We start from the raw sequence: 20,690 nt of genomic DNA on the forward strand, positions 1-20,690 counted from the left end.
GGATTCCCATCTCTTTTAGAATTTTCCACAGTTTATTGTGATCCACACAGTCAAGGCTTTGGCATAGTCAATAAAGCAGAAATAGGTGTTTTTCTGGAATTCTCTTGCTTTTTCCATGATCCAGCGGATGTTGGCAATTTGATCTCTGGTTCCTCTGCCTTTTCTAAAACCAGCCTGAATATCTATAAGTTCATGGTTCACGTATTACTGAAGCCTGGTTTGGAGAATTTTGAGCATTACTTTGCTAGCGTGTGAGATGAGTGCAATTGTGCGGTAGTTTGAGTATTCTTTGGCATTGCCTTTCTTTGGGATTGGAATGAAAACTGACCTTTTCCAGTCCTGTGGCCACTGTTGAGTTTTCCAAATTTGCTGACATATTGAATGCAGCACTTTCACAGCATCATCTTTTACAAGTCTTAATCAAGAAGCTAACTAGTAATTATTTGACATATAAATGTACCTAGTGTTGGATTAGGGGCTCATTGAAAAAAAAGATTAAAAATAATTTTTCTTTGTAAAATTTCAGGTCTTCATCCTTAACTAGGGGTAGGAAAAGTCTGGGCACCTATTCTGTACCTAGATCTTGAACTAGACATGAAATTTAAATCTAGGTCTGTCTGACTCTATATAGCACATATTCTTAGATGTTAGGAATCCAGGTTATATTCATTTCTAAAGAAAAGACAGGGCCAATAATGCTCAAAATATACCCAGCTTTGGACACTTAATGGTCATTATCATCATAATACTAGCTTGTGCTCTGAATGTCAGAAAATAAAGAACATCAGGGAAATACAGACTAGCATTCCAGCTGTACGACCATCTGCCTCACCCAGCCTCCCATACAGTTCTTTCTTTGGAAGCATCAACTTTTCATGCATCAGCAGTTTGGTTAAGTGTTTCTGGACCATCAAAGTACCTTATCATTTCCAATTTCACAGCCCAGGTAATTCCTTCTTTCATTTTTTTCTGGATTATTCCCCTTCTTTGGACTCTATGATCTCATTCCAGTTATCACTGCCCAGTAGAACCTGTACAGTTATTTAGTTACCAGTCTCATTGGAAGGCTTCCCTGGTGGCTCAGTGGGTAAAAGAATATGCCTGCAATGCTGGAGACCTGGGTTCGATCCCTGGGTTGGGAAGATCCCCTGGAGAAGGGAATGGCAACCCACTCCAGTGTTCTTGCCTGGAGAATCCCTTGGGCAGAGATGCCTGGCGGGCTGCAGTCCACAGGGTCACACAGAGTTGTACATGACTGAGCAACTAACACTTAATACTCATTGCAAGGAAGAAAGAGCTCTTCAAGCCAAGGTCTGGTGTGTCAATTCCTGGTTTGTAATGGTGGCTCATTCTGACATCTGGTGGGATGGGCCTCACACCAATTAGCAGAAAGCAAATTGTGTCCATGTGCTGGCTGGCACATGTGTCCATTTTGTTCCCAATGTAATGGTTTACTTGTATAATTGATAGCTAATGTTCTCATTAGAAGTTTTTAGTACATCAGAATGATACTTTCTTGGCTTAGAAAACATTGCTGGACACTAGCTGGTGGCACAAATTTGCCATCTACTTATTTAAATTAAAAAAAAAATATTCACCAAGCATCTCCTCTGTGCAAGGTTCTGGGGCATACATATTTAACAAAGTTCTTCAAAGCAATCCTGTTAAAGATTGAAAGTATGGTCTCTGGATTACTATGACCAGTTGTAATCCTTGCTTGTCAATTACCAGCAATGTGCCCTGAGACAAATTATTTCATCTATGTCTCAGTTTCTGTAAAATGAGGGGAATAACAATATCTAGTTGTATTGAGGATTTCATGCAGATGAAATGTCTATCAAATTCCTTGCATGGAACAAGTGCTCAGATAGTAATGGGAGTTGTTATTAGACAATATTAACCTCAATTTGATTTTTAAGACATGAAAAAACTGAAACTCAGGGAGGTGAAAATGACCTCAGACATCTGGCTTAGAGTCTTGGCTTTGCTTCTTATTAGCTGGTCTTGCTTGGACAGGTCACTCAAACTCTCAGGGCCCCAGTCACTCCATCCCTGCTAGAACCATCCTTGGTTCACAGTAGACACATAATAAATACTTGGTGAGTGAACTAATGCATGACAGAAACTGCAAAATCCTGGGTGAGTTGTAAGTACCTTCCTAGATCTGATGGGTCATGTTTTGGTATCTCATGCATTCCTGTTTTGGAAGAACACCCATCCTAGGCCATGAGAGAATATAACTTTGGGGGGGTCTTTGTTTCCTTTATTATTTTCAATTTTCATCAAAGACATTAAGGTTGCATTTCAGTTCTTGGACTTTTAAAACAAAGCCACTAATTTAAGAAAACTATAAATGTGAAACCCACATTAATTATCTGAGCTGAAAGAATGCATAATTCAGCAAATACTGTCATACAATTTGCATATAAATTAAGTGGAAATAAAAACAAGTGGGGGTATAATTTACTCTGAAACTAGATGTGTATACATTTAAAAAAATCCTGTTTTCATTGTAATTATTGTCAAGGTTTAGGATGCTCATCTCCATGGGTAAGTCAAAAACTACTCAGGATGCAGAGCTACCAGGCTCTGAGGAGTAGCAAGTGTCTCTTCTCTCCCTGGGTAATTTTTCAAGAGGCCCTGTGGCAAGACATGAGGACAGTGGCAGACTGAAAAAAATGGCCATATCATGTTACAATTCCTCCCATGGAGAGATAAGGTCTGTTTCCCAAGCTTTTGAATCTGGGCTGGCCTTAGGCCTTGCTCTGACCAATAGAATGTGGTAGAAATGACAGCATGCAGGCTCTAAACTAGATCTTTGTGGCTTTGTGACTTTCATTTTCACTACTCTTGGAACTTGGCCGTCATATGAATAAGCCCAGGCTAGACTGCTTAAGGACAGACGACCACGTGGAACAGAATCAAGGTGTTCCAGCTGACATTCCAGCCTCCAGCTATGTAAGTGAGAGGTGGAACTGTCAGGCCAAGCCTCAGCCACATTGCCAAGTCGGAGGATTATGGGCTAAAAGAATACTTGTTTTAAGTCACTAAGTTTTGGGATGTTATACAACAAAAGCTAACTTATGCAAGATCAAACCTAATGAAACTCTCTTGAGCTGAGCATGAGCAAGAAGCTGCTTGCTGGCCTTTGTACCAACCAGCAAGCTTGTTTTGTTTGGCATTCCATATATGCAAAGAGTGACCATGTAACTCAAGCCTGTATGCTCTGAGAGTAAACTGGGACTATTGTATCGATGGTTATCTATGGTTTCCTGAATCACAGAACATTAAAGCTGGCCAGAAATTTAGAGATCTTCCTCCACTCCTGTATTTCACAAAGGAGGAAATATGAGGTCGAGATTTGAGATGTGACTTTCCCATGATTGCACAATGCGTGTGTCTCGTGGGAAAAACCACTGCAGTCAACATGGTAGCATGAGAATGCTCCAGAGTCAGGAGACCTGGGTTTGAGTCTAGCTCCCTTTCTCTTGCTCCCTCTAGTGAAAGTGAAAGTGAAGTCGCTCAGTTGTGTCCGACTCTTTGCGACCCCATGGGCAGTAGCCTGCACCAGGCTCCTCTGTCCATGGGATTTTCCAGGCAAGAATACTGGAGTGGGTTGCCATTTCCTTCTCCAGGGAATCTTCCCAACCCAGGGATCGAACCCAGGTGTTCCGCATTGTAGACAGACGCTTTACCATCTGAGCCACCAGGGAAGTCCTAGCGAGAGCATGAAGTCCTAGCTCTCACTAGTAAGACTGTGCTTTGTTTCCTCTACTGAGTTTAGAGCAACTTAAAAATAGGAATTGTGGGACTTCCCTGGAGGTCCAGTGGTTAAGACTCTGCACTTCCAATGCAGGGGATGTGAGTTTGATCCCTGGTTGGGGAACTAAGATCCCACATGCCAGCGTGGTGTGGCCAAAACATTAAAAAAAAAAAAAGAGGAATTGTGACTGATGTGACTTTATGTCTCTTTTAGGGCATAAAGCCTGATGCCTGGCACATAATATATGTTTAATAAATATTTGCTGAGGAAATCTACAAACACCCAAGGTTCTACCTAAAAGCCTCATTTCTGCTTGGAACAGCACATGGTATACTCAAGAAAAGACAGAAAAAAATCCAGTCCACACAGCAATGGCCCTTGGGGGTACAGTGGGGAAAAATCCCACCAGCCACCCCAGCACACGCTGTGGGGGCTGGCTCCTGTGGGGTACTGCTCAGCGAATGACCAGTCAGCCGCACTGCACGGGGAGTATCCTGTTCAGCTGCATCTGCTTGCTTTTCACCCTGGGGATTACGGCATCAGCCAGAGCAGGTCTAACTGTAGCCATGGTGGAGTCCTGTTTGTGGTCCAGGAGTCCCTGCTTGAGAGCGCTGATCTTCCCTAACAGCTTCCTTGACTCGGATCACAGAGGGAGCGAGTACTCTGCCAGCCTTTGCTCTGAGTCCCATCCAGCCCTGAGGTTCCAGGACCTTGAGTCACTGGCAACCTCCTCCTCCCATTCCTGCACGTCTTCCTGATGGCTCCAGCAGTTGTACACTGACATCGATCACTCTTTTCTTTAAAAGTTATTTAAAAAATTATTATTAAATTAAAAAATCGATGTAGAATTGATTTATAATATCATGTTTCAAGTGTACAGTACAGTGATTCAGTCCTATATATATACACTATGTGTATATATTCTTCAGATTCTCTTCCCTTACGGGTTATTATAAGACACTGAGTCTAGTCCTCTGTGCTGTACAGTAGGTCCATGTTGGTTATCTGCTTTATAACATTGATCAGTCTTATTAGCGAACCAGGCCCCTCTGCTCTGGGCCATCATATCACACTAGATCTGCTGTGGGGATTTAGAAAACCCTGTCTGTCTCCCTCATTTTCCTCCCTGAGCTAAGCAAAAGCATTGAGCTAAATAGCAGAGCAATGGTGAGAGAGAGAGAGGGAGAGAGAGGCAATGAGTGAGTGAGCACATGTGAACACGTACATCTCAGAAATGTCCTTGTGATGGGAGCCAAGAAGAAACTGAACGCATTCCAGCTATTTGGCTGCAGGTTTCCAGGAAGCCAGGCCTTTGTATAGAGCAGATGCTCTGTAACAGCATCTTGAACAAAGAAACCTAGATAGTGCTTTAAATGAGCCACACCTGCTACATTCACCCATTCCTAGCAAACGTCTAATGCCAGGGGTCTTTACGTGAGGGGTCATTCCTGGCCTGTACTTGATAAGACAAGGCTCTCTGTCAGGTTGGCTTATTTCTGGGTCAGAACAGAGTAATGAGACAGGATGTTTCTCCAGTCTTTTTCAAATGAGGAAAGTGGGATCATCGTGGGGCTTTTGAAGAAGGATGCTAAATTATGCTGGATGTTATTGCAGTATTCTATTCCAAATGCTTTTAGCAATGTTTTTGTATTTTTACCTTCTGGCACCAAGAAATATGAGGAAGAGCCCAAGCTGTGTGGTCACATGGGCCTGGGTGTGAATCTCAGCTCCATGCCCTAGGAAGTGACCAGGCGTGAGCTAGTTAACTCCTTTTGCCTAAGTTTCTTTCTACTTATGCCTATATATATATATATAAAATTAGTAGATATACACTTTTGTTGAATGAGTACATGTGTGAAGGCCCATAATAAAAAAGGGAAGCTGTTTCTCTTTATTTCTTTATTTGTCATTAGTTCTTTCACCTTTTGGGGCAGTGGCCCAAGAACCCAGTTTGACAACACTGGAGGGGATGTTCTTTTAAGCTGATCTACACTCAGACTATACTTTGCTGATTGTAAGATGGTATTGTGTTCATAGCACCCAGCACACAATCGTGGAAGATAATAATATTCATTATGGTAATGATAATACTGGAGGGAGCAGATCAGACATGTACGCATTTATACCACACGAATGCATTGCTTTAAATTATTTTTTGAATTGAATGAGTAATCTGTGTACACAAACAGTCAACAAAATGCAAGTCACCCTTCTGCCTCAGACCTTCATTTCCACTTTGCAGAGACAATCACTGTGGTAGTTTTAAAACATGGTTGCAAATTCTTTGAAATTGCTGCCATCAAGGGTGTCATATGCTGTAGGACACTGATAATTTTGTTGCCCTAGACAGATTTATGATCGCTCTGACTAGTAGAGTTCAGTGGAGATGACTGTGTGACTGCTGAGACTAGACTAACCAGAGACAAGGAGCTTCTCCTTGTGTGGCAAGAACGCTGACTCTTGGAGCCCGGACCTCTTGTGAAAGACATTTGACTATCTTGATGCCGCCATACAGTGAGGAACCCCAGTCACACAATAGGTTCTCTAGGGGATGATCCCAACTGAGCCCAGACCTTGAATCATCTCTGCTCAGGTGCCAGAAACATGAGCGAAGAAATCTCCAGATAGTTCTGCAGCTGCTGCTGCTGCTAAGTCGCTTCAGTTGTATCCGACTCTGTGTGACCCCACAGATGGCAGCCCATCAGGCTCCTCTGTCCCTGGGATTCTCCAAGAAAGAATACTGGAGTGGGTTGCCATTTCCTCCTCCAATGCATCAAAGTGAAAAGTGAAAGTGAAGTCACTCAGTTGTGTCCGACTCTTTGCGATCCCATGGACTGTAGCCTACCAGGCTCCTCTGTCCATGGGATTTTCCAGGCAAGAATACTGGAGTGGATTGCCATTTCCCTCTCCACCAGATAGTTCTAGCCCCCAGTCATCTAAGCCTTCCTAGCTGAGGCCACAGACATTCTGGAACAGAGACCAGCCATCCCCAGTGTGTCCATTTGAATCCCTGATCCACGGGATCCACGAGCAAAATAACCTGGTTGTCATTTCACACCACTAAGTTCGGGGGGTGGTTCGTTATGTATATTTGCTAACCAGAACAATCACTATCATCACGCATCTGTCCAGAGAAATTTCAAGCACATATATACATACGCATGTATATATGTCATCCTTTCCTCCTTTCCTTATAGGAGCAGGCTCTTGTTATATGCTGTGCTTCCCCTCCTCCCCTGACGAGAAATTAAAAAAAAAAAAAAATGCTTTACTTACAGGTTTTCGAACATCAGGTAAGGTAATCCAGAGAGGAAACACTATGGGGAGAACAATTAGGAATGTGACTTGTTTGCGTGGATCAGAAGGCCAGGCCAGGCTGAGAGGCTGGTCCTCTTCATCTTCACCTGTCTCTGTGGTCTGTTGTAGAAACAAGGAGATAAAAAAATAAACAAAAAATGGTAATAACGTCCTCAGGCCACAAAACAAGGAGGGGATCTTCAGATCCCACTAGCAGCTTTCTTGGGTCATCTCAGCTGCTTTCATCTATGGACTTTTTAGGTCTATAAGAGAATCCCATCTGTCATAGTCCGAATCTCAGGAACAAGAAATACATTGCTCAGCCATGTGGATTTAAGAACTTCCTTTCCTTTTTACCTTTCCTGGTGTCTCAGATGGTAAAGCGTCTGCCTACAATGTGGGAGCCCTGGGTTCTATCCCTGGGTCAGGAAGATCCTTGGGGAAGGAAATGGCAACCCGCTCCAGTACTCTTGCCAGGAAAATCCCATGAATGGAGGAGCCTAGTGGGCTATAGTCCATGGGATCGCAAAGATTCAGATGTGACGAGTGACTTCACTTCACTTCACTTTCCTTTCCCTGAACATCCTCTAGCTTCCTGAATTGATGATTTCAACTGGAGTGAATTACAGTGCCAATCCATGAACTTCATAGGAGAAACCACGTCTGCATAGCAAAAGACCCCAATTATGCAAATCTATGTTGCATTTGCTGGCTTCCCCTGTTGAATGCAACATATATTTGGCTCAGTGGCTCAGTGGTAAAAGAATCCTCAGGTTCCATCCTGGATTGGGAAGATCCCCTGGAGGAGGGCATGGCAACCCCCTCCAATATTCTTGCCTGGAGAATCCCATGGACAGAGGAGCCTGGTGGGCTACAGTCCATGGGGTCGCAAATAATTGGACATGACTTAGCGACTAAACAACAATGTTGCATTCGCAGAGAAACAAGAGAATGAAGTAGAGGTGCTAAAGGTGTGGGTGTGGGGTGCACAGGGCCGCAGAGCTGGGGGTAAATCTCGGTGTTTCCGTCCAGGCAGCAAGCAGCCTGCATTTTATTTGCTGCCTGCTGAAGTCAGCAGCTTTTGAACTTGAGCAAAAAGGGGCAGAAGGCAGATCAGGGCCTGGCAGGATGACTATTAGCCTGTCAGATGGGCCCTCCAAACCTCCAACACAGTGCTGCAGATAGCATCCCTCACTCGCTTCCCTGCTTGTTTAAACATGAAAGTGTAGCAGTCAGGACCATGCGTCAGATCTAAAAATATCAATAGGAATTTTCCACTGATGCTTCCTTTTGAGATCATATAAATAACACACACAGCTCCTGCTCCCCTGTGTCCCCCACCTGGGACTCTTGCTTCCAGAATCCTGGTGTATTTCAAGCAGTAGCACTGAATCCCACCAGCACCTCTCCCTAGGGAGGTGGTAGGTGGGCCAGTCTCAGGCCATGTGGTCTACAGGAAAAGCATGCGACTAGAGACAGGAATGAGTGTAACGCCCGACCTGCTACTGTGTTATGTTTACTTATTTATAATGTATACCCTAATACTGCCAAAAGGATTTTTAGTGGCTTACACAATCACCCTCACTTTCTCTCCAGGAGTTGAAACAAATAATTAAAAAAGCTAATCTTAAGCCATACTGAAAAAGGTTCTTTCCATATGAGTGTATGTCCTTGGCAGCAAGTGAAAGAATTTTAAACACCAAATACGAGGGAATTAAGAGGATTAGGTAATAAGGCAGAATTAGGAAGTTGGTGCATATTATTTGGGTTGTCTGGATCTTCATTAAATATGCTTCTTATGCTCTCCATCTCATTGTTCTGTAATACGTTGGAAAAGAAGGAGGATCTAAAATCAGTCATCTACGTTTCCACCTTAGGAAACAGGAAAATGAAGCACAAATTAGATCCAAAGTAAGCAGGAGAAAAGAGATAATAAAAATCAGAGAAGAAATCAATGACACTGAAAACAGGAAGTCAACAGAGAAAGTCAACAAAAGCAAAAGCTGTTTCTTTCGCTATGTAGGGTCCATCCACTGTTTCCTTTACCCATCCCTAGGGCTCCTGCCCCTGACAGAAGCTTGGGTGTGCTGTTCCTGGTTCCTCCTCTGAGCCACCTCCACCTTCTCCCAGCAGATGCAGCAGATGTAGCAAATACCACTCCCTATAGGGCTCACCCAGCCTCCCAAGGGGTCAGTTGACTACATGAATAATCTCTATGTAATGAGACCAGTGAAGACTAGAAAAGAGGTGCATGTTAACTGTTTCCTTCCAGATATGATCTTTATTGTTTCACTCCAAATGAATGACTTTCTGCTCCCCACCTGGGAGATGCCTCAGGAATAGGGAGGATCATGCGAGAGTTGAGACCTTACATTACATGCAATAAGTACCCTGTATCATGCAAGGTGAGTGGTTTTATTCAGACAGAGAGGAGTCTAGCACTTCCTTGAAGACCCATCAATCTGATCTGGTCATCAAGCTCCTTCCCCTTCCAGAATGGACACTCCCCACCCCGCCATGGTCAGATCCCCCACTGCCATCTGCAATCTAGAAACTTCTCTCTAGACTCTAAGTTAACCTTTTTTTTTAGAGAAAAAAGCAAAAGCAACTCTTTATGACTCATATCATTTTAATGACACCAACAGATGGTGACATTTCATCAATAACCCTTCTGCTTATAACCTACAGATTAGCTCCTTTCTCCATCTGCCAAAGTCACCAGGCAGGCAGTGCCACCAGCAAATAGTGGAAAATAATTATCTGTTTAGATACATAAGCTCTAAACATACTACCGTCCAACGCAAACAATTAGCTATATTGTACGGCTTCCAAAAGCTGCATTTAAGGTGGCTGTTGCTAGAGCAGAAATGGACAAGGAGAAGATGCTGGGTCTCAGGTTACACAAACAGTGCTCTCTGTGGGGACATCATGGCCTCTTGTGGATGAAGCTTGCCATAGACAGAAGTTCAGGGGCCCAGAATCCTGCAGAGGATTTGAGAGGTACCCAGGGAGCAAGGCTGTCAGCATGTCTTAGGGGAAATTCTCTTTGTCTTTTTGCCAAGTGCAATCTCACTCTGGTTCAATGGGTGACAGCTTGCAAGCTAGTTAGAAAAGTGGAAAAAAAAGTACTGTTCCAAGTCTGGGGCTTGTTTTGCCTTTGCCCAAGCTGGGGCTGCTGGCATGCTCATTTGTCTCAACCCCAGGAGAGGCTGGGCAATGATTTTCCAGTTTTTCCTGGAGTCGTGGCATCCTCACTTTGACCTTGCAATAACCCATCCTTACCTCCTAAAACTTCTGTAGCATATCCAGAGAAAATGCAAAAATGATCCAGAAAGAAAAAGTCAGCTGTCTTGTGATAAAAGGGTTTAGCATAGTGTAAGATCTGGGGTCTCTGTAGAATCCCTACTCCTACTACTGCTAAGTCGCTTCAGTCGTGTCCGACTCTGTGCGACCCCATAGATGGCAGCCCACGAGGCTCCCCTGTCCCTGGGATTCTCCAGGCAAGAACACTGGAGTGGGGTGCCATTTCCTTCTCCAATGCATGAAAGTGAAAAGTGAAAGTGAAGTCGCTCAGTCGTGTCCCACTCTTAGTGACCCCACAGACTGCAGCCTACCAGGCTCCTCTGTCCATGGGATTTTCCAGGCAAGAGAACTGGAATGGGTTGCCATTGTCTTCTCTGTAGAATCCCTAGAATTATGCAAAATCAGGGCAGCAATGATTGATTTTGCAACCCCTGACACAGGCTTCCCAGGTGGGGCTAGAGGGTAAAGGACCTGCCTGCCAATGTAGGAGATATAAGAGATGTGGGTTTGATCCCTGGGTCAGGAAGATCCCCTGGAGGAGGGCACAGCAACCCACTCCAGTACTCATGCCCAGAGAATCCCATGGAAAGAGGAGCCTGGTGGGCTACAGTCCATACGGTCGCAAAGAGTTGGACACAACTTAGCAACTAAACAATACTCCCTGACATGGAAAACCTGAGCCTCAAATACGTGACTCTAAGTTTCCACACAGTGACGTTCTGGTTGTCCAATCTTGAAGGAGCCAATGCATCCTGGCAGGAAGAGCAGGTGCTGGAGGATCAAGAGATTTGAATTTCAAAGGGGAGACAAAACAAACAGCACCAAAGAATTTATTCTTTATCTATTACGAGGATGCTGGCAAATGACACAGCAAGAGCTTCTGATTGTTCTCTAGTATCTATTCTGCATGTTACGGATGGAATTGTGTCTTTTCCAAACTCCTGTGTTGAAGTCCCAGCCCCCAGGACCTTAGCTGTGACTGAAGACAAGGCCCTTAAAAAGGTGATCAGGTTAAAATGAGGGCTTTATGAGGGGTCTTAACCCACTGCGATTGGTGTCCTTATAATAGGAGGTTAGGACTCAGAGAGACACCAGGGATGTGCATGCTCAGAGCAAAGACCACATGAGGACAAAGCAAGAAGGCAGCCAAACGTAAGGAGAGGGGCCTCAGCGGAAAATGACCTCTAGACACCTTGATCTTGGATGTTCAGCCTCCAGAACTGTGAGGAAATAAATTTCTGTGGTTTAAGCCACCTGGCCTCTGATTTTTTTTTTAATGGCAGCCCTAGAAACCTAACATATTGCCCTTGTGCTTTAGTGACAGAAGGCCTCCTTTTACCTGGGCCTGGAATAAAGTCTCTATTTCCAACCTTTCTTGTCATGGGATTAAGTTCTGGCCAATGAGATGGAATGGGAAGTATCTTCTGCAACTTCTGGGATGTGTCTTTAAAGGGTGGAGGCGTATCCTTCATCACTCATTCCTCCTTCCGGCTGCCAGGAATGGGGACATTTTGGCCAGAGTCTGAACGGTCATCTTGGACTCACAAGGTGGAGAAAGAGTATAAAAGGATCTGACTTTTGACACCCATCAAGAGCCATTCTGGCCCTCGGCTGCCTATAATGACTTGGGAGAGACATAAAATTCTATCTTATTTAAGTCACTGTCATTTTGGGGTTTTGGTTGCTAATGGTGGAACCTTATCCTAGCTGATCCAGTGGCCTCTTTATGAGGAATCAAGGGAGAACAATCTTTCACATCTTAGCATTGGGAAAACTCATGCTTCTTCTAGAAACTTTGAGACATCTGTGAATCAGGGAAATGATGCTATTTATTTCTTTGCACTGGAGAGTTCAGAGGCAAATTTGTAACCCCTGACCAGCAACCACAGCACTGGGATCTGAGCTCACCTTAGTCTAGTCTTACTGATACACTTCCCACTATCTTTTCCATCCTTTGCTGCATTTTCTCAAAAATAGTCATTTTATCCTTTTCTTTCATCAGATGTATTTTGCAAGCAGCCCCAGATCTTTGTGAAGCAAGGTGAGACAGACCTAGAAATACAACTCTGCAGTGATCCTACAGAATTTTGGGGATAACTTTATGAGAGAGAGAGAGAAAGAGAGGAGAAGAGACAGAGGCGAGATGCTACTCTATGTGATAACATTGTGATAAATGGACAACTACCTTCTTGGATTCATTTATCAACACTGAAGGTTGGAATCTAGAGGTCTGGCTATCAGAATACCTACTTATAGTTAGACAAGAACAATTCCAGGGGTCAGCACCTATTGGGAGGTCTCCGGGGCAAGCAACTTAGTTTTATTTTCCTTTATCTAGTGAATGGAGGAATGGCAGCAGTCTGTCTTGTTTGTGGTCTAGTAGCATGAGAATCCAGAGAAGGCAATGGCACCCCACTCCAGTACTCTTGCCTGGAAAATCCCATGGATGGAGGAGCCTGGTAGGCTGTAGTTCATGGGGTTGCGGAGAGTCGGACATGACTGAGCGACTTCACTTTCACTTTTCACTTTCATGCATTGGAGAAGGAAATGGCACCCCACTCCAGTGTTCTTGCCTGGAGAATCCCAGGGACGGGGGAGCCTGGTGGGCTGCCGTCTATGGGGTCACACAGAGTCGGACACGACTGAAGTGACTTAGCAGCAGCAGCAGCAGCAGCATGAGAATTTGTCCAGCTTCTTTGCACGTGATTCTTGTACTATTTCCACCGGTACTTGGTCTTCGTGGTTGCCCCAGCACAAGTGTCAGGTTTCCAGTGGAGGGGCCTGAGTTGGATTCATTAGTCCAGTAGCTGCCTCTCCAGCCAGAAAAATATTTCTTGGAAGCAACATAATTTCTTATTTTTATCTGTGAAGGGCACTGTGCAGAATTCCAGTGTGAAGGTGAGCCCGCTTTAATGCAATCTCTGTTAGCAGAGAATTAAAATGAATGCCCGGGAGGCATCTGAAAATAGGCCATCTTTGAGTTCAGTTTTATTGATCGGTAATAACGTCTCATCTCCAGTTCACAAGGAGCAGTCTCAGAGGATAACCTGAACCTGCCTCGATCTCAGCTTGGTGGGGGTTCAATTCTCCTTTAACCCTCACAAAAGGACCACTCAGTTCAGCACTATAGAATGCCACCTCTTTTCACTGGAAAGTCCCTTCAGTGTGGCATGATGCTCGATAAAATACAATACCAGTACTTTCATATCTATGTAGAAACAGAATTCATTTATGCTAAAACACTGGGCCAAGGTCAAGCTGGGGGCAGGTGAAGATTTACAGAGATTTGTAGTGTAGTATCGTTAGTCACTCAGTCATGTCCGATTCTGCAACCCTATGGACTGTAGCCTGCCAGGCTCCTCTGTGCGTGGAGTTTTCCAGGGAAGAGTACTGGAGTGGGTTGCCATTCCCTTCTCCAGGAAGTCATTTGTACTTCTACTTAAAAAGAATAGTCCCTAATACATTTATTATTGCTGCTGATTCTATAATATATCTGTAGGAAAAAACATCAGTTCTACCTCTACATTGTACAGCTACACAGGTGCCCACATGAATGATCAAGCAGGGCAAAGCTCATGGAGTGTGGTGCATGCTACAAATCCCCAACAGGGACCCCAGGGGCTGGGAGTGGGAAAAACTATCCATAAAAACATTCATCAAGCCTGAGACATGAGGCTGGGCAGGTGAGTGCATCAAGAATATTAAAACTGTCACCCTCAACAAAAGCCACTAATAAAACACGTGAAATATCTAGGCTACATGGGAGGCATTCATCTATAGACTGGGGCAATCACAGGATGCACAGTACCTGAAAGAGACCAGGGGATCAGCAAACGTTAATCCTCTTCCCTTCTGTCCTTAACTTCATCTCTGCAACTAACTAGCTGTGTGCCCTCAGGCAAGTCAATGGAAATGCTGGAATAGAGAAAGAACACATCCATGCCACCTGCAAGGCATCTGGACCTGGTGTACCTCACCCCTTTGCTGCTGCTGCTGCTGCTGCTAAGTCGCCTCAGTCTGTGCGACCCCATAGACGGCAGCCCACCAGGCTTCCCGTCCCTGGGATTCTCCAGGCAAGAACACTGGAGTGGGTTGCCATTGCCTTCTCCCCCTCACCCCTTTATTGGCCCCCAAAGTCCTTTAAAACCTTGTCATTGTGAAGCAGAGTTTTTTTGTCTTCTGCATTGTTTTAATGTGGGACTACCTTCCTGTGGACTTCGCTGGTGGCTCAGACAGTAAAGCGTCTGTGTACAATGCGGGAGACCCAGGTTCAATCCCTGGGTCGGGAAGATACCCTGGACAAGGAAATGGTAACCCACTCCAGTACTCTTGCCTGGAAAATCCCATGGATGGAGGATCCTGTTAGGCTACAGTCCGTGGGGTTGCAAAGAGTTGGACATGACTGAGCAACTTCACTTCACTTCACCTTCCTGTCCAAGAACTTGTCATTCATTTCATCATATGGACACTGAATGATTGTGAAAGACAAGCTGCAATCATAGACCTCTGCAATCATTTGGTAGAGGGCCTTTAGGGCCCCAGAATTTCAGGGCCAGAGGAGACCCGGGTCGTTGAGCCCACCCCCATTACTTGAGGGCCCTAAGATGAAGTGATATGCAGAAAGGAGGAAGCTCACAGTGCCAGGTTCCTTTCACACCCAACCCAAGGCTCTTCCAAAATAGCACGTGGCCTTCCCTCCTCACTCCTAAGACACAGGTATGAATGTGCTTTCTGTTCAATTACACCTAGATTTGAAGTAAATCAAATCTACTGAACAGCAATGCTAGCTATGACAAACACTAAGCATGTAATCGACATAAATTTTGTTTGATTTTCTTGAGCTTAATTTCTGGTGGGTTGGATGGCCCACTTTCTTGAAAAAGCTGATCAGAAACACCTGATTCTTAGGTGCACTCTTTTTCTTGAGTCTGCTATTGATGGGATATTTGTGTCCCTCCAAAATTCGTATGATGAAACCCTAACCCCCACAGTGATGGTGTTCAGAGGTGGAGTCCTGGGAAGGTGATCAGGTCAGGGTGGCGGAGCCGTCATGACTGGGATTAGTGTCCTTATACGTAACTGGGAAGCTAGCTTGCCCTTCTGCCTTATGAAGACATACTGACTAAATGTCCATTTACGATCCAGGAAGCAGGCTGCAACAGCCACCTAATCGTGGACTTCTCAGCCTCCCAAATTGTAAGAAATAAATTCCCATTAGTCAGCTACACAGTCTGTGGTATTTTTCTTACAGCATCCAAGACAGCTTTGAAGGGGAAATGAAGGGCAGATTTGGGAGTATGTGTGGGGAGTGGGGGCCACTGTGATGCTCTCTTCCCTCCTCTACCTCCTTGAGTGACATCTCCAAAGAGCCAGGTACAAATTTAGAAGTCAGAAAGATAATAACAAGTATCATATATTAACACATGTATGTGCAATATAGAAAAATGGTGCAGATGAACCTATTTGCAGAGCAGAAACAAAGACACAGACATAGAGAACAAGGCCACCAAGGCAGGAAAGGAGGGGTGGGATGACTTGGGAGACCGGGATTGACATATATACACTGCTATGTATAAAATAGATCATTAATGAGAACCTACTGTATATCACAGGGAACTCTACTCAATGCTCTGTGGTGATCTAAATGGAAAGGAAATCTAAAAAAAGGGATACACACACACACACACACACACACACACATATATACACACATACATCCATATAGCTGATGCACTTTGCAGCAGAAACTGACACAATATTGTAAAGCAATTATACTCCAATAAATTTTTTTTTTACAAAAGAAATGTGGGTACTGATAAGATATCAATGAATGTCAGAACTCCAAATATAGGTGAAAAAGAAAGACTTGTCCTTTAGCATCTCTGTCCAAGAAAAATGTGCAGAAATTTAGCTCAGGTTTGATATAGGATGAGGTGACAGGCAAGTACACCAAAATGAGGGCTTGAGATTTTACGGGCATTTCATTGCTCAGTGTCACCCCTGATTCTCATAAGAGTGGATAATCCTGTACTGGCTACTTCTAAAGTGAATATCTAGGGGACACTGGAGGAGATGGATTAAGCCCTTTACAATCATAAACTTTCCTGAGGCTCACTTTAGCAAGCAATGAAACAGGAGGCGGGTTACTTCCAGATTCCAGCATTCCATGTTCAAAGGCCAGTGGAACCTCAGGGGAAGAATATGCCCCACAAAACAGCATCATCTTTGAACAGGGATGATGTGCTTCTCCTCCTATATCTGTCCTCTTTCATTATTGAAGCATTAAAAATACTCTCTTTGACAGAGGTGGCATGTTTTATTTTTCCAATTAGGTTTCCTTGGGAACTGGTGGAAAGGTGTGTGCGTGGGATGCTCCTAGAGAGAGAAGAAATCTTGAAAGTGTCTTACCTAATGAAGGGATTGTTGGAGAAGGGATTAATAAATTAATAGACAAGACCCACTTATGCTCCAGGACATTGTTTTACAATGTGATTGCTGTTATATAAAACTGACTGAGATAATCTAGGAAGAGCACTTAGAACTGTGTTTGGCGCAGAGTAAACACTCAGTAAATGTTAGTTATTATTATTATTGTTAATAAATGGTTAGGAGAATAACTCCTTCAAAGATGTCCAGAAGAAAGAAGTTTGACTTGGTGAATTATAATACTTCCAAGCAATAAAATTCTATGATTCAATTTTTTCATGTGAAAGTGGAAACTGCAATAATTGTGTTCCCCCATATATCCATTCATCTGACACTTACTGAGCATTCATTGACTGTAGTGATGTCAACAATCTAATTTACTTTGCTGTTTTGTAAGAGGAATAAATAGAAGACCTTTGTAAATAAGATGAAAGGAAAAATTCCACAGCCCTAAGGAGAAAACGCTCTTTTATTTCAGTAGATAGGCTGTAAGCAGAGTTTTTATCTGAAACAAAGCTTCCAAGCAGACTCATAATATTGTGACACCTTGATTCTGTGTTTTGTGCAGAGCTAAAAACAATCCTAGAGTTGGAGCTCTCAAAGGTAAAATTACCAAAAATGCAGAGTCATACTTTAATACAGTGAAAAGCTCTGAAATCAACATCTATTTGGCAAGTAGAAGGTGCCAAAAAACATTCCATGAAGTGCTTTACCACCAAGGAAACCTATTAAAAATGAGATTAAAAAAAATATCCATATGGTTACTGATTAGTCTGCTTGGGCCACCACAACAAACACCATAGACTAGGTGGCTTGAGCAATAGAAATTTGTTATAAATACCATAAATACCAGCTGCCTCAGGGACAGTAAGTGGTTCTCATCTCATCTTCATTTTTGTTTCCCTAAACCAGGTGGCCAATTAGTGTGGTCAACATACCAGCAGCTTTCACTTTGTCTATTACAGAACTAGAATGTCATGCTTGAAATTCAAAAGATCAACCCATAAAAATTCTTCACGACTGGGTTGTGGATCATTTTGGTCTCACAGACCTAAAGACCTATGCTCAAAACCTCTAAGTGGCACAAGGGAAAATGGATTTTGGGGACCCCAGAGCTATTGTTCAGGGCTTGCCAAACAAGGTGTGTATGAGTCATTTTGCGAGCAAACTCAGAGTTCTGGAATGGGTCAGCAAAGGGCTAAAAGGAGAATTTCATTTGTCATTTGCCTTCCCTGTTTAAAAAGGGAATAAAAACAGGATAGCCATGAGAAGAAAGTCTGTTAGACACAATGATGAAAAAACCAGAGTTGCATTTGGAAAAATTCAGTTACTCAACTCAAAGATGAGTCCTTACTGACTCTTAGGGACAGAGTGTTGTGTCCCTCCAAAATTCATAGGTGGTGCTGGAGAAGACTCTTGAGAGCCTCTTGGACAGCAAGGAGATCAAACCAGTCCACCCTAAAGGAAATCAACCCTGGATACTCATTGGAAGGACTAATGATGAGGTTGAAGCTCCAATACTTTGGTCACCTGATGAGAAGAGCTGACTCATTGGAAAAGACCCTGATCCTGGGAAAGATTGAAGGCAGGAGGAGAAGGAGGTGACAGGGGATGAGACGTTTGGATGGCATCATCGACTCAATGGACATGGGTTTGAGAAAACTCCAGGAGTTGGTGATGGACAGGGAGGCCTGGGGTGCCGCAGTTCATGGGGTCACAAAGAGTTGGACAAGACTGAGTGAACTGAACTGAACTGAGGTCATAGGCGTGAGACCCTGATGCTACAGGATTAGTGTCCTTGTGAGAAGAGACTTCAGAGGGCACTTCTCTACTTTTTCTTGCTCTCTCCACCCACACTCCTCACCCTTTTGTGTATGAAAGGCTCTATGAAGACAAAGAGAGAAGACAGCCAACTGCACGCCAGGAAGAGAGCCCTTGCCAGAAACGGAACTGGCTGAAACCTTGACCTTAGACTTCCAGCTTCCAGGACTAGAAGAAAATAAATTTCTGTTGTTTAAGTTGCCTAGTCTGTGAATTTTTTGTTATGGCAGCCCAAGCAGACTGATACACACCTACCATATAGATAGTTACCTTTTTAAAGTATCTTATTTTGAATCTTTTTTTTTTTTTTTTGCTTTAAAAGAAATCATCATGTTCACTTGCTATAATTTATTTGAAATTAATTTTTATTGGAGCATAGTTGCTTTATAATGTTGTATAATTCTTTCTTTAGTGGTGACTTCTTTATTTTTTAAATTTATTTTAATTGGGGGGTAATTGCTTTAAAATGTTGTGCTGGTTTCTGCTGTATAACAACATATGGCTTATGAATCGGCCATAAGTATACATGTGTCCCCTCTGTCTTGAGCATTTCTCCCTGTCCCCCATCACACCCCTCTAGGTCAACACAGAGCACTGAGCTGAGTTCCCTGAGCTATACAGTTACTTCCTGCTGGCTATCTATTTTACACATGCAATGGCACCCCGCTCCAGTACTCTTGCCTGGAAAATCCCATGGATGGAGGAGCCTGGTGGGCTGCAGCCCATGGGGTTGTGAAGAGTCAGACACGACTAAGCGACTTCACTTTCATTTTTCACTTTCATGCATTGGAGAAGGAAATGGCAACCCACTCCAGTGTTCTTGCCTGGAGACTCCCAGGGACGGCGGAACCTGGTGGGCTGCCGTCTATGGGGTTGCACAGAGTCAGACACGACTGAAGCGACTTAGCAGCAGCAGTGTATATATGCCAATGCTACTTTCTCAATTCGTCCCCTCCTCTCCTTCTCCAACTGTGTCCGAATGTCTGTTCTCTATACTCATATCTCTATTTCTGCCATGCAAATAGATTCATCAGTACCATTTTTCTAGATTCCATATATATGCATTAATACATGATATTTGTTTTTCTCCTTCTGATTTACTTCACTTTGTATAACAGGCTCTATGTTCATCCACCTCACTGCAACTGACTCAAATTCGTTCCTTTTTATGGCTGAGTGAATAACCCCTTTTCCACTCATTCTTTACTGAGTCTTTGAGAAATCTCTTTATTTTTGTTCCCTGAGTTTTTCAGTGTCTTTGCCCTTGTATTATTTACCAATATCCTTCATTCTCTTGACTCCACTCTTATCTCTATGTGTCTATCACTTATCTCTTTCCAAGAGATAAATCAAGAAGAGGTCAGTTACAAAGCATCTCTTCTGGGAAGGCAGCACCATCCTAAGATATCTGTATTGCCTTCTGAGTAGACATCCTGAACCAACAGAGAACATTTAAATGTTATACAGATTTTTAAAAAAGTGATTAATCTCAGCCTGTCTAGCAGTAGGAAATAATTGACCCCCCCCCTTAAAATACCATTTTATGGTTTGTTTTACATATAGATGGGAAAAAAAAAAAACTAGCATCAAGAATTTAGCATATCAAACACAAAATGATAAGCTTTCACTCAGCAATGGCAACCTGAAAACACTTCATCTGTTTTTCCATGACTTTGAATTGAAACCAAGATTTCAAAATATTTTGCTGTGAGTGATGAAGCTGTCTGGACCCAAGTTTCCCATGAAGCCAAGAAACCATCTTATATTAATGTAAAATGGCATTTGGAGGGTCTGGTGAAATATAATTACTTTCCTTCACTTTGTATTTTGCCCAAATAATTCTGAGGTGCAACCTACAGACAAGATGGATTTCTTTCTGTACTGCTGCTATAAACTGGTTTTTGTATAGTTTTCATGGGCTTTGTAAATCCTGCTGATACAAATCATAGAAGATTTGTCAACATAAAAGCTACTGAAGAATCATAAGAAATAATTCAAAAGTCATTCTCATTGTTTTATCATCAATTAGATTACAATTACTCACAGGACCAGTGATATTAATGTCAGTTTTTTTTCAGGG

At 43.3% G+C, this 20,690-nt stretch overlaps 1 protein-coding gene across 1 annotated transcript in view; it reads right to left on the reverse strand.

Moving 5' to 3' along the window:
- SLC24A2 (solute carrier family 24 (sodium/potassium/calcium exchanger), member 2) overlaps positions 1–20,690 on the reverse strand; it is a 284,020-nt gene that overhangs the window by 10,549 nt on the left and 252,781 nt on the right. The window contains exon 6 of the mRNA XM_010857076.1: positions 7,040–7,180. Coding sequence (XP_010855378.1) covers positions 7,040–7,180 — 141 coding nt within the window. The remainder of the gene's footprint in view (positions 1–7,039; positions 7,181–20,690) is intronic.

The sequence above is a fragment of the Bison bison genome, unplaced genomic scaffold, assembly GCF_000754665.1.
Source record: "Bison bison bison isolate TAMUID 2011002044 unplaced genomic scaffold, Bison_UMD1.0 scf7180017864376, whole genome shotgun sequence".
NCBI lineage: Eukaryota > Metazoa > Chordata > Mammalia > Artiodactyla > Bovidae > Bison > Bison bison.